General features: G+C 41.5%; 1 protein-coding gene, 1 long non-coding RNA gene and 1 pseudogene across 3 annotated transcripts in view; 2 read left to right on the plus strand and 1 right to left on the minus strand.

Moving 5' to 3' along the window:
* The first annotated feature begins 25 nt into the window (after positions 1–25).
* Positions 26–7,540, plus strand: LOC143274570 (uncharacterized). The gene is made up of 2 exons (XR_013053262.1): positions 26–350; positions 993–7,540. It is a non-coding gene; the product is annotated as an uncharacterized LOC143274570 (long non-coding RNA).
* Positions 4,553–13,268, minus strand: part of Sec24a (SEC24 homolog A, COPII component) — a 65,228-nt gene continuing 56,512 nt past the window's right edge. For both annotated transcript variants that reach the window (XM_076578313.1, XM_076578314.1), the window contains 4 exons: positions 12,160–12,264; positions 11,816–11,908; positions 7,875–7,978; positions 4,553–6,369 (listed from right to left, as the gene is read on the minus strand). In XM_076578313.1, coding sequence (XP_076434428.1) covers positions 6,255–6,369; positions 7,875–7,978; positions 11,816–11,908; positions 12,160–12,264 — 417 coding nt within the window. In that variant the 3' untranslated portion in view covers positions 4,553–6,254. The remainder of the gene's footprint in view (positions 6,370–7,874; positions 7,979–11,815; positions 11,909–12,159; positions 12,265–13,268) is intronic.
* Positions 8,653–11,563, plus strand: LOC102913449 (ATP synthase F(1) complex subunit epsilon, mitochondrial pseudogene; annotated as a pseudogene).

Below are 13,268 nucleotides of genomic sequence, written 5' to 3' on the forward strand. Positions count from 1 at the left end.
GCGAAAGCGCCAAGGGCACGGTCCCCCCCGCCTGGCTCCTCCCCGTCCCCGGCCTGGCCCTGGCCGCCATCTTGGATGACGGCGTCTCGGACGACTGGGCATGCGCCCATGTGTCGCGCGTTGGGCTTTGGCCGCCATTTTGGGTCTGGGCATGGTAGAGCGTCGGGTGTTGGCGGGCCTTGTCGGGCTCTTACAGTTCTGCCTTGCCTTCACCGCATGAATACTTGCCGCTGATGTCACTGCTGTTCTCTCGGAAGTGTAGAGAGCCGGCACGCGGCGTGAGCGGTGGAAAAAACATGCCAAGTGAGGCGTAGTTTGAGACGACGTCGGTGCCAGAAAGCAAAATGGAGGTTGTAGCGCCAGGCGCCTGGGTCCAGTCTGCGGGCCTTATTCGTGGGCGGAAATGACGCAATAGGAGGAGGATGGTTTAGGGAGCAGTTCAGCTGGGGTTTGTTGGGTGTTGATTTTCATCTCGCACTCTTTTTCAAGTGTATGCCTGGTTTCGTCACAGTTTTTCCTTATGTACTTAGTACAGATGAGACTTTCCTGGTGATGGCATTCTGTGTCCCTTTATCCCCTAAACAGACACTCAGAAGCTGCTATTGCTAAAAAGCATTGACTTCTCTCTTGGGGCCCTGGGGTGACAAAGATGAAGTTTGGCGTTTCCGCTTTCCTTTTTGTGTCTGCTGAAAACAGTAATCTTGGTGCCCTACAAAAGAACAAAGCAAAGTAGCTCATAGGGCTTTCGTGGTTTTTGCTTTTTGTTCTTTCAAGACAGGGTTTCTCTGCTTAGTTCTAGAACTCACTTTATAGACCAGGCTGGCTTCGAACTCAGAGATCCGACTGCCTCTGCCTCCCGAGTGCTGGAATTAAAGGCATGCGCCGCCGCCGCCGCCGCCGCCGCCGCCGCCAGACTGGGCTTTCAGGTTTTAAAGGTGTGTCAGGATCCAAACTAAGGCAGGAGGTTCATTCACTGGTTTTTATTTTAACAGGTGGTGGCTATGTCTTTTCCTCATTGGCTGGGGTCTGACGTTCGAGATTGGTTAGTCTTTCAAAACTAACTTTAAGGGAAAAAGGTAAAGGGGTCTGTCTATGCTCCAGGCAGCAGGAAACTCTGGAGGGGAAAAGATGTGTGTGTGTGTGTGTGTGTTTTTTTAAGTTTACCAAGTTGGGGAGATTTATGGAATATTGGTCGATGGCAGACTACCTGCCTTTATTAGAAAAACAATATCAACAAAACCTCTCACGTCTCCTTTACTTTCTTTCAGATACCTGTGCACTTCTGTGGAAGCAGAGTGCTTATCTACCTATTTCAAACCCCTTCAAGTTGAAGGCTCAAAAAAGTCATTGTGGTCACCTTGATAGGGATGGAAGTTGGGAAAATGTGAGTTAAAGTGCCTTCTACAAGGCTTCAAGTATCATTTGTTTTTTTGCTTGTTTTTGGAAACAAGGTTTCTCTTTGTAGCCCTGGCTGTCTCATAACGGCCTGTACCAGGCTGGCTTCAAACTCAGGAGGTCTGCCTGCCTCTGTCCCCAGAGTGCTTGGATTAAAGGTGTGTGCCTATCACCAATTGGCTTCAGGTATCATTTGAGCCATATAAGGATGAATATTTCAGCTTTGAGCAAGCTGCTCACAAGCTTATGTTAGTGAACCTGACTACTGTTTTTACCTCCGATTCAGAAAACTTTGTTCTCTCTGTATGTGCATACTTATGTGTCTATGTTCATTTGTCAGAGCACTTTTGGGTGTGTGTGTACTTGTATGGAGGCCAGAAGTTGAAGTCAGGTGTCACCCTTTGTCACTGTTCACTTTGGATTTTGAGACAATGTCCCTGTGTAGCCCTGACTGTCTGTCTTTAAACTTATCATCATGTTAACTTGAGAATCTTAACAAAAGTTTTACAATAAGTTGTTGAGATGCTCAGAAATAAGTGGTTTATATGCATTAAAAACACATTATTGAATCTTCATATATCCCTGTAGACTTTCAGCCAACCTGAGAATATACAAGGAGAGATTATTTTTTCTGTACCAGGTGTCATAAAGGCTTCTATAGGCACTCAGACCTGAGAGTCATGACACAAGGGAAATAAGCCTTTCCAATGTAGTTCCTGTGGAAGGTCTTTCAGCAGTAAAGCCAATCTTCAGGCTCATGAGAGGATTCACACGAGAGAGCAGCCCTACACCTGCTCAGTTTGTAACCGTAGCTTCCCCCAGTCATCCACATACCACTGTCATCTGAGAAATTGTCACAAATCAGACTGAACTGTGTACCTTCCTCTCCAGAGGTTAGCAGGGTTACAGCCTTAGTATCTCATCTGCACATGAAGAAGCATGTAGTTTCTAAATGCAAACACATGTGACATGTTAACTTCTGGATTGTTCCCTCTATCTGCTGTCACATTCCAGTGCCATGTGCAGGTAAAGAAGATGAGTCATTTGTGTGTTCACTAAATTTTTTAAATGTCTTTTTTTTTTTGTTTTGTTTTTCGAGACAGGGTTTCCCTGTGTAGCTTTGCGCCTTTCCTGGAACTCACTTAGTAGCCCAGGCTGGCCCCGAACTCCCAGAGATCTGTCTGGCTCTGCCTCCCGAGTGCTGGGATTAAAGGCGTCTGCTGCTGCTGCCGCCGCCGCCGCCGCCGCCGCCGCCACCCAGCTAAATGTCTTAAGGTAGCTTATAATTTGTGCCTGACATGTGTTAAATAAATGAATGGAACTGTTAAAAAAAAAAACCAAAAACAAAACAAAAAAAAACCCACATTATTGAGCTGGGCAGAGGTCCTTTAATCCCAGCACTCAGGAGGCAGAGGCAGACAGGTCTGTGTGAGTTCAAGGCCAGCCTGGGCTACAGAGTGAGTTCAAGTACATCTAGGGCTACACAGAGAAAAATCCTGTCTCTAAAAACTTCAACAACAAAAACCTGTTGAGTAAAATAAAAAGTGAATTAAAAACACAAGGCCATTAAAGTCAATCTTGGAAATAAAAAATATAGCCATACAAATATAAAATCAACACTAAACTCCAGTTTAGGCAAAGACAAGAATTAAGGAAAACAGTGCTGGTCATGATTGCTTATACTTCTAATCCCAGCAGTTAGAATTTCAAACCTAGCTACCCTTGCAGAGCATCAAGAACTCAATTTAAGGCTGGGGATATGGCTTAGTTGGTGGTGTTTGCCCAGCTCAAATGAAGGCCCCCCTGACTCCCCAGTACAACATAAACCCAGGCATGGTGGCATACTTTTGTAATTCTAGTACTTAGGAGGTAGAGGCAAGAGGATCAGAAGTTAAAGGTTTTATACTTGGCTACATAGTGAGCTAGAGGTGAGCCTAGGCTTTATAAGAGCCTATCCTCCAAAATAAAACCTTGTAGAGGCAAGGCTACCAATCTGGACTATAAATAACCAGCCACTGTTTATAAGCTCTTTTAATTAACTTTATTGAATAGCCAAATTCATAAGTTAGCACAGATCAAACGATTGTTTGCATGGTTACAAATGACTTTTTTTTAAAAACAGGAATAAAACAGTGAAAATTACAATCTATAAAAAGGAAGAAAAATCTTGTTTCTTAACATTTCAGAGAAGCGAGACTGAACACAACACATTGAAGATCAATACTTATTTTTGATTCGAGACAAAGGACTTAATGTTACAATATTATACACTACTTTACAAAATTAAATTTTCTATGTAAGGATGGTGTTTCTAATAGTTAAAACTGTGAAATCACATTTGGTGGTCCCCTAGGTAACAGCTGTTATGCATCTCTGATTAGAAGTTTAAATCTTTTATTCTAATTATTGCAAAACAGTCTATTAGACTCAATACATTACATTAAATTAAAATATATGCAAGCTAAAATAAATGGTACTGCTTGAGTGAATATTAGTATGTCAGACTTAGAGAAACATTTAAAAATTCTAGAAATTAGAAAAATAGAGACTTTTTATGGTCGAACTGCCATGCTCAGATTTATATATCAAGATTTCCCTTGTCTGTTACTTTAGTAGTTGTAGATCTGTAGAAAATTCAAGGATCTTTCATAATTTACAACTACAATAAAAAAAATATGGCATAGTGTAAATATTAGTTGCTTTACATCAGAAAGGAATACAGGATGATAGGATGGGTAGTGTCTTACTGCTAGAACAAAACAAACTAAAAAACACATTCAATATCGCAAAAATAATTATATCAATATTCCACAAAGGTTCATTCTCTTATCTAGAGAATGAAAATCATGAACCCTAAATAGTTATGTTTTTATAACTGTTATAAAATTACTCTGGATTGCACATTACATGATATCTAAAATAAAATTTAAAGTAAATTTGTGAAATAACTAACCAAGCAGGTGCTAGCTAATAAGGGTCAGACTCCCTCACTCAGGGAAGGACTGAGGCACAAGGAAGGTTTCCCTAGGAGTGCAACACTTCCCTCTGGAAGATTCCTTACTACAAAGAAGGAACCTACAAATACCAACATTTAAAAATCACATTAAAGAGAACTTTAGTTCATTTAAAGGAACATCAGTACAATAATGGCTGTTTCTTAAAAAGAGGGGGAAATTATATAAATTTAATTGGTTATAGCTTGAAAAGTGCTTCTCAATAAATGAAGCAGCTTTCAAGAGAAATTTGGTTCAGTGTACTAATATTTTTAATCACCTTTTTTGAGACAAAGTCTGGCTGATCTGGCACTTGCTATATGTAGCCCAGGCTAACAATTCTCTGGCCTTGGCCTCTCAAGTACCAGGTTAGGGGCATGTACCATCATGTCTGGCTTGTAATTTAAAAAGAACCTTAACACTGTTATTCTCATGAAGCACAGTTATTCGGAAGCAGCTGGCAAACAGTAGTTGTATACTCCAGGGACCTGCTGCTTCCCTTCCCAGGAGTTCAAGTCAGCCCATGTAGGTGTAAACCTGAAAGTTACTATTTCATTGGTGATCACGTGAGACCAGGATTGTAAACACATTTCTAACCTATGAAAACAAAAAACAGAAAAAAATCTCTTCATTACGTATTACACACAAACATCATTGAAGAAGTTCATACAAGACAAGGTGAACCTGTGAAAACTAAGCCAAACTCTTTGAAAAACACATCACAGCACTTTAAATACACATGGATAATTTACCTATTTGTAAACAGAAGCCATCTGATAGTCTGACTTTAATAATCCGCTAACTGAATCAAAACAAGCAGTCTTTAGAGTGTTCAGAAATCAAGTTTCTTTTATGACTTTAATATGATGAATTTGTACAATCTTAATAGCCACCAACTCAAACAGCAGCATTCATACTTTAGCAGGTTTTAACATCCCAGAATATGAGTGGCTTCCAATTTAATTATTAAACTCCTTAGAGAAATATTGATGCACTCTGAGACAGCATTTATAGAACCTTTAACTTCTTTTACTCTCATTTTACCAAAATACTTTGACTTTTTATCAGCCACAGCAGAAATGTCCCAAACAAAAACTCACTCGGAATCCAGATAACCCGAATTTCCCGCTGTTATCATTGCCAGTCCTGATATATTTATGAAGACAGCTCTAATTCTATTCATGGCAGAATAAAACAGCAGAAAATCACCTAATTACAGTTTTCACCTCAAATTAAAGTGACTTTGTTCAAGTAGAGAGAATACTGATGACTTTAAAGCTTGACAGTTCCTTTACACCCTTCCCAAGCAAGGCCAGAGCTGGTTTACTCCAGTCTTTGTTAACAGGATCCCTTTCCGTCCTTAAAAAAGAAGGCTGGGGGCGGGGCAAGAACAATGTAAAGAGAATGGATTCTGGCTTTTCTACAGTCTGCTGACTTTCAGACTTTCCAATTTAAAAAGATCGTTACTGAGAGATTTGAAACTTCTCTGCAACACTTAGTTTTGTGAGGTTTTTTAATGTAGCAGCCAAAAACTCAGAAAAATAAAAAAAATGAGAACTAGAAATGCAGAACACGGAGTCTTTATTTTATAAATGTACTTTGCCTCTGCAGTACTGTCTCATGTCAATCTGTAACAACCAAACATAGTTGACAGCAAAGGAAAAAAAGGCTTCCAATCTATTTTGATTTGAAAATACAGTATTTTGGAGTTGCACATCTGACTCTCTGCTGTGGTCCTTTATTTGCTATAGTTGTTGAAATCACAGTGAAACATCTTAATCATCACATCTGTTCACAGTCTGAAGGAGGAGAAGGTACTGCGCTCTCAGGAACTCTGCATGGATTCCTCAGCAGCCCCGGGTCTCTTCACTTGTTCACTTGCTGCTGTATGTGCAGAAGGAATTCATAATAAGACAGTGCGGATTCCGTTCTGTCTTCTACCAGGTTCTGAAGGAAGGCTGCTTTCATCGGACTCTCCTCCCTTAGAAATAAAAGGCAAGAATGTTCATGTACGTTAGATACAGAAGATAAACCGTGGAATTTTTTTCATAGGTTATTGATTTACTGTGGTAATTAAAATAATTTTGACCGCATAAATAACTATGTCTAGGGGCTGGAGAGAAGGTTCAGTGGTTTAGAGCACTTGCTGCTCTTACAGAGAGGCTGGGCTCATTTGGTTTCTAGCATCTCCATGGTGGATCACAACTGCCTCTAAGTCCAGTTCTAGAGCAGCCAATACCCTCTTCTGACTTCCAAGAGCACCAGGTATGCACATGGTACACATACATATAGGCAAAACACCTATGCTGTCGATTTTTATTTTAACTAGGCAAAGATGTGTTACATTTGTTTATGCTGCATTTGTTTAACAATGTAAGGATGTGTGTTTAATTAGTAAATATGTGTTGCATCTGTTTCACCTTGCCTGCCTAAGGTACCTGATTGGTCTAATAAAAAGCTGAATGGCCAATAGCTAGGCAAAAGAGGACAGGCAGGGCTGCCAGGCAGAGAGAATAAACAGAGACAGAGACATGCCTGGGGCAAGAAGCCAGGCAGGCGACTGTCAGTAAGCCAGACACAGAGATAGCAAGAAAGTAAGAAAAGGTAAGAAGCCCTGAGGCAAAAGGTAGATAAAGAGAAAAAGGTTAATTTAAGTTAAAAGAGATAACCAGAAACAAGCATAAGCTAGGTGGAGCATTCAAAACTAATAGTAAGTCTCCATGTCATGATTTGGAAGCTGGCTGGGTGGCAGACCAAAAGAAAAAGTCTTGTACACACCTACCCTGGAACTTGTTTTTTAGACTAGGCTGGCCTCAAACTCAGATATTGGCCTGTCTCTGCCTCCTGAGTGCTAAGATTAAAGGCATGTACTACCATGCCCAGGAAAGTTTAGTAATTCTAATAATTGGTTATCATGAATAGTTGATGACTTTATTGAAAAGAATTAAATTTTATTCTATATTATTTTTATTTCATTTTATTTATTTATTTTGGTTCTCCAAGATAGGATTTCTCTGTGTAGCCCAGGCTGGCCTGGAACTCACTCTGTAGACTAAGCAGAGGCAGGTAGATCTCTGTGAGTTTGGGGCCAGCCCTTACAGAGCAAGTTCCAGGACAGCCAGGGCTGTTACAAAGATACTTGGTCTCAAAAAGAGAGAGAGAGACAGAGAGACAGAGAGACAGAGAGAGACAGAGACTCATGTAGTCCAGGCTGGCTTTGGACTCATTCTAGCTGAGGATGAACTTAAACTGATGCTCCTGTCTTCATCTTCCAGTGCTGGCCTCACAAGCATGTGTCACCATGCACTGTTTTATATTGTGCTGGGGATTGAACCCCGAGATGCTACATAAGATTCTACCAACTAAGCTACATCCCCGACGCTCCTATGTTCTTTTAAAAGTTTTACTTACAAATTAGGTCATACACATACTAAGCATGTCCTTGTAAGGCCAGACATTAATTGACACATTAAAAATCTGACTTACCTGATTACATAGAGTATTGGGAAAAATGGCCTTTGTTCTCTAAGCCACGAGATGAAAGCTATTGTTCTGGCAGATTCTGGTGTATCAAGTTCTGGAAGGTCGGTCTGTAAAACAAAACTCCAATTAGTGTTATTATCGACTGTGTAGTCTGAAGCATTCTTCAGATTTTAAATTTAATAATCAGCTGATTTTGTTGAATAACCAAGTGACTATTTTAGGCTTTGAAGTAATTTTGTCTCTGTTGCAAATACTCTGCTTTGCCATTGCCGTACAGAAGTAAGTGAATGGATATGTTGTGTTGTGTTGCAATAAAGTCCTAATTACAAGTGGTAGGCACTTGGACCCAGTTTGTGCAGTCTTGATCTAGGAAAACCTCCCAGTTCTTCACTTCATAATAAAATTTAGAATCAACTGACTCATCTGGGTAGTTATTACTAATATGACCATTTTCTTACTTCATTACTTAAAATGCCTATTCATCCAGTCCAGTAGTTTTGCTCAAGAACTAAAAGCTAAAATCCTAGCTATAATCTTTTTTTAAAAGATTATTTATTTATAATGTATACAGTATTCTGTTTGCATGTATCCCTGTCCACCAGAAGAGGGCACCAGATCTCATTATAGATGGTTGTGAGCAACCAGGTGGTTGCCAGGAACTGAACTCAGGACCTCTGGAAGAGCAGCCAGTGGTCTTAACCTCTGAGTCGTCTCTCCAGCGCCCCCTACCTATAATCTTGACATCTAAGTCTTCCTAAGTATATGAATCCTGAGGACTGAGATGACGCAGTGGGTAAAGGCACTTGCTGCCAAGCCTGATGACCTGAGTTTGAAATCTGGGACCCACTTGGTAGACAGAAAGAACCAACCCCCCACAAGTGTCCTCTGACTCCACACTTGAGCCTTGACGTGTATACCCCCCAACTCCAAGGAAGAAATAGATAAAAATTAAAAAAATAAATACATGACTTCTTTAATTACTGCCATGACTGCAGCACAGAACCCATCTGTATGAAACCTACTGGTATGTAAAGTAATTAAATAAACATTTATTCCAAAGTTCAGTACAGACTTAGCAGTAGGTACTGAAAAAATAAGACAATTTTAACTTCACAATTTAAATGCTAGAACTTTGTAAGTGTTCTTGTTAACTCCGTTAAAGGACATTTCAATAATAATAGTAATCCAACTGAAACTGACCACATGTTATTTGTTATATAAAAGAGTGTGGCCATACACTTAGTTTTCATTCCTGTGCAGCACATGTTTTGTTTTGTTTTGAGACAGGGTTTTACTTTGTAGCTCATGCAGCCTCAAACTCAGAGATCTGCTTGCCTCTGCTGAGATTAAAGCTGGAGGCTACCACATCTAACACCAACACAGCAACTTTAAAAGAATCCTGTCAAAGATCAAGAAATCACTTGCCCAAAGCACAAAAAACCAAAAAGCTGGTACATAAGCTCACTGGTAGATCTGATGCTTGCCTAGTGTGTGCAAGGCTCTGGATTCAATAATCCTTGCTAAAATAGGAGGGTTAGTAGAGGAAGAGAGACACAGAGACAGATACACACTAATGTCATGTGTAGCAACCCCAACATTGGGGGGGGCATTAACTAAATTCTATGTTTTCTCCTCGAAAGACAATACTTTTTTTTAACTCTTAAAAAATTTATTATTGGGGGGCTGGAGAGATGGCTCAGTGGGTAAGAACACTGACTGCTCTTCCAGAGGACCCAGGTTCAACTCCCAGGACCCACATGGCAGCTCACAGCTGTCTAACTCTGAGATCTGACATCCTCACACAGACACACATGCAGGCAAAATATCAATGAAAAAAAAAAAAAAAAAGATTAAAAAAAAAATAGCCGGGCAGTGGTGGCGCACGCCTTTAATCCCAGCACTCGGGAGGCAGAGGCAGGCGGATCTCTGTGAGTTCGAGGCCAGCCTGGGCTACCAAGTGAGTTCCAGGAAAGGCACAAAACTACACAGAGAAACCCTGTCTCCAAAAACAAAAACAAAAACAAAAAATTATTATTGGGCTCAGTAGTTAAGAGCACTGGCTATTCTTCCAGAGAGTCAAGGTTTGATTTCCAGCACCTACCTGGTAGTTAACAACTATGTGTAACTCCAGTTTCAAGTGACTGATACTCTCTTCCGGCTCCTTTGGGCACCAGGCATGTACAAGGTACACAGACACACATGCAGGCAAAACAACCAAACACACACACATACAAAATACATTACAGATTTGATTCTTGTGTGTATATGTGCATGATGTATACACTGGAGAAAATGCCACAGTGGACATGTGGAGGTCAGAGGACAACTCTGTGGAGCTGGTTCTCCCATTCACCTTACATGGGTTCTGGGAATCAGATCAGGTCACAGCATCTCATTGTGGCTGGCCTAGAACACAGAGATTTCTCCTGACTTTGCCTCCTGAGGGCCACCACGCCCGGCTGAGAATTACCATTTAAACACTTAAGAAATGACAGACAGCTGATGGTGGTGCATGTTTGCAATTTCAGCACTTTGGAGGCTGAGGTAGGAAAAGTACTGAAAGACTGAGTCTAGCCTGGTCTACATCGTGAGTTCCAGGTGAGCCAGGGCTACATAGTAAGACCCTGGCTGAAAAGCATCTTAAGTTTGGTGGGTTTTTTGTTTTGAGATGGTCTCACAATGTAGCCTTGGCTGTCCTGGAATGCAGACCAGGTTGGCCTGGACTCACAGAGATCCACTGGCCTCTGCTTCCTGAATGCTGTGATTAAAGGTGTATGCCACCACACCCAGCCACAAGAACTATCTCAAAAACAAAATCAACCAAATGAAACACACATGCCCGCACCCACCCACCCATGCTATTCCATTCTCAGAAGGAGAGGTAGGATGAATTTGTATGCCAGGTTAGCGCGGGCTGTACACAGCAGGTCCTGTCAAAAAACTGAGGGAAGAGGCTAGAGATGGCTGTTTAAAGAGCATGTATTGCTATTGCAGAGGACCCGGGTTCAAATCCATCATTCATATGGTGCGCGCAACCATCTATAAGTCCAGTTCCAGAGGATCCAACACCCTCTTCTAACCTCCACAGGCACCAGGCATTCATGTGGTACACACATTTACATGCAAACAAAACATTCATACACATAAAATAAAAATAATCCTGAGGCTAACCAAAATACTATTAGAAGACAAGATGAGCCAGGTGGCAAAAGGCAAGTGGTTCTCTGTGCATTTCAGGCCAACTGGTCTACACAGTGAGTTCTGTAGTAAGGCCACACTGAGACCCTGTCTTAAAAAAAACCCAAAAACCCCAAACCCAAACCCAACCAAAAAAAAAAAGATAAGAGGAAGCGACTCAGCTGCCCGACACCCCGCTCGCGACACCTTGGTGGCGTACTGGCGGCAGGCTGGACTCAGCTACATCCGGTTCTCCCAGATCTGTGCAAAAGCAGTGAGGGATGCCCTGAAGACTGAGTTCAAAGCAAATGCTGAGAAGACTTCTGGCAGCAGCGTAAAGATCGTGAAAGTGAAGAAGGAGCAGCCGGCCCTGACTGAAGCATGAACTGCTGAATCGTCAAGGTGAAGACATGTGGGTACCTATTATAGCAGATTGAAATCAACCTCACCTCCTGGGGACAAAACTACCCTTGTTGATAAATTGACTATGCCAATAAATTAACATGGTTTCCTCTGAGGCATAAGAATCCCTCTGAGTCCTAGGATCACAGATAACCCTGAGCAACACAGCAAGATCCTGCCTAGAAACACACCCAAACCAAACCATAAAATGAGCACTTACAGTTGAAGAGAGATACCATCTGTGAGGATAGTAACTCTGGGAGCAACTTGGAGTATTAATTTCTGGCTTGAAAATGGGGTTCATGTCTTTGTCATATTTAAAATGTGCTTTAAATTTCCTATGATTACCAACATAAAAAGCTTACCATCATCTGTGGAATTGATGCATAGTTTTGAACTCCCAGAACTTGGCTGAGAAAATTCTGTGCACAATTTTTTCCAACCCAAAGCATCAGTACCTGCAAACAAGAATATGCTGTTTTGAGAGGCAGCCTAAGAGTGAGTCTGGCACCTTTACCACTGGTTATGTTTAAAAAGTCTAAAGGATAAGCATGCTTAGTGAGACGTACAGAGAACTACTATACATCGAGAAACTGGAGGCTGCAGGGAGAATGGCCAATGCTAACCTACAGATTAAAGGCAGCTGAAGCCAAGTGCTAAGGAGGCTCAGTAGCACATTGAGCTCATCAGGCTGAGTAAATCTACTCACCGAGCCTGCATCCATGAGGAAAGCTCCATCTCTGCTCAACTTCTCCACCGAGAGCTGAAGAATGGGGGGCTGAGGTATGGTTCTGTCATTGATATTGAGAGCTCCCTGAAGAAGGAAGCAAAGAGTGAGGTTTATAGATACAGGTAACACAGAGACACAATATATATATTTGCATATGTACATGTATATGGCATGTGTTCACATGTGCCCAGGTACATGGGCATATATGTGTGTGCCTGTGTACACGCTCACAATTGGTGTTGGATGACTTTTACTTTATTAAGGCAGTCTTTTGCTTAACCTGGAGCTCACCAATTCCAGATAACTAGCTAGCCAGCTTGTTCCAAGGATCTGCTGCCTGTCTTCAGAGTGATGGAATTACAGCTGGCTCCCATGCCTGCTTTTTGTTTTTTATGCATGCCCTGCTTTTTATGTGGGTTCTGTAATCTGGTCCTCATGCTTCCACACTAAGCATTTTATCCTTTAAGTCAAACCTTCAGCCTTAGTGCTTTTTGGAGAAAAGGTCTGATATAGCCCAGGCTGGCCTCATACTTCTTATATAGCTAAAGATGATCTTGAACTTCTGATTGTCCTGCCTCCTTCTCTTAAATTTTGAAATTACTGGCATGTGATACCATGCCCAGCTCTTTAGAGCTATAGTTAAATGACAAATATAATTAAATGAATTTGACTTCTCAGAGCTTAGACTTTAAGTAGATGAATCAATTATCCATGGCAAAGATGGAGTAATATGTATATTAAAGCCACTGTGACTCTTAAAAGCTGAAATCAAATTCTGATCCTCTTTATTTCTTGTGTGTAGCCAGAAGTTACTGGCAGGTGTCTTTTCCGTTACTCTCCACCTTATTCTTTGAGACCAGCTCTCAATGAACCCAGAGTCAACCCAATGTTGACTCAGTTAGCTGGCTGGCCAGCACTTTCCAGGGATCCTCCTGCCTGTGTCCCAGTGCTGGGGTTACAGACCCATGCTGTCCTCTTCTGCTTTCACACCAGTGCTGGGGAACTACCTCAGGTCCTCACACTTGGGCAGCAAGCACCTTCCCAGCAAATCATCTCTCCAGTCTAGTCCCACCTTTTGTTGTTTTTAT

This window comes from Peromyscus maniculatus, chromosome 8, assembly GCF_049852395.1.
Source record: "Peromyscus maniculatus bairdii isolate BWxNUB_F1_BW_parent chromosome 8, HU_Pman_BW_mat_3.1, whole genome shotgun sequence".
Classification (NCBI taxonomy): domain Eukaryota; kingdom Metazoa; phylum Chordata; class Mammalia; order Rodentia; family Cricetidae; genus Peromyscus; species Peromyscus maniculatus.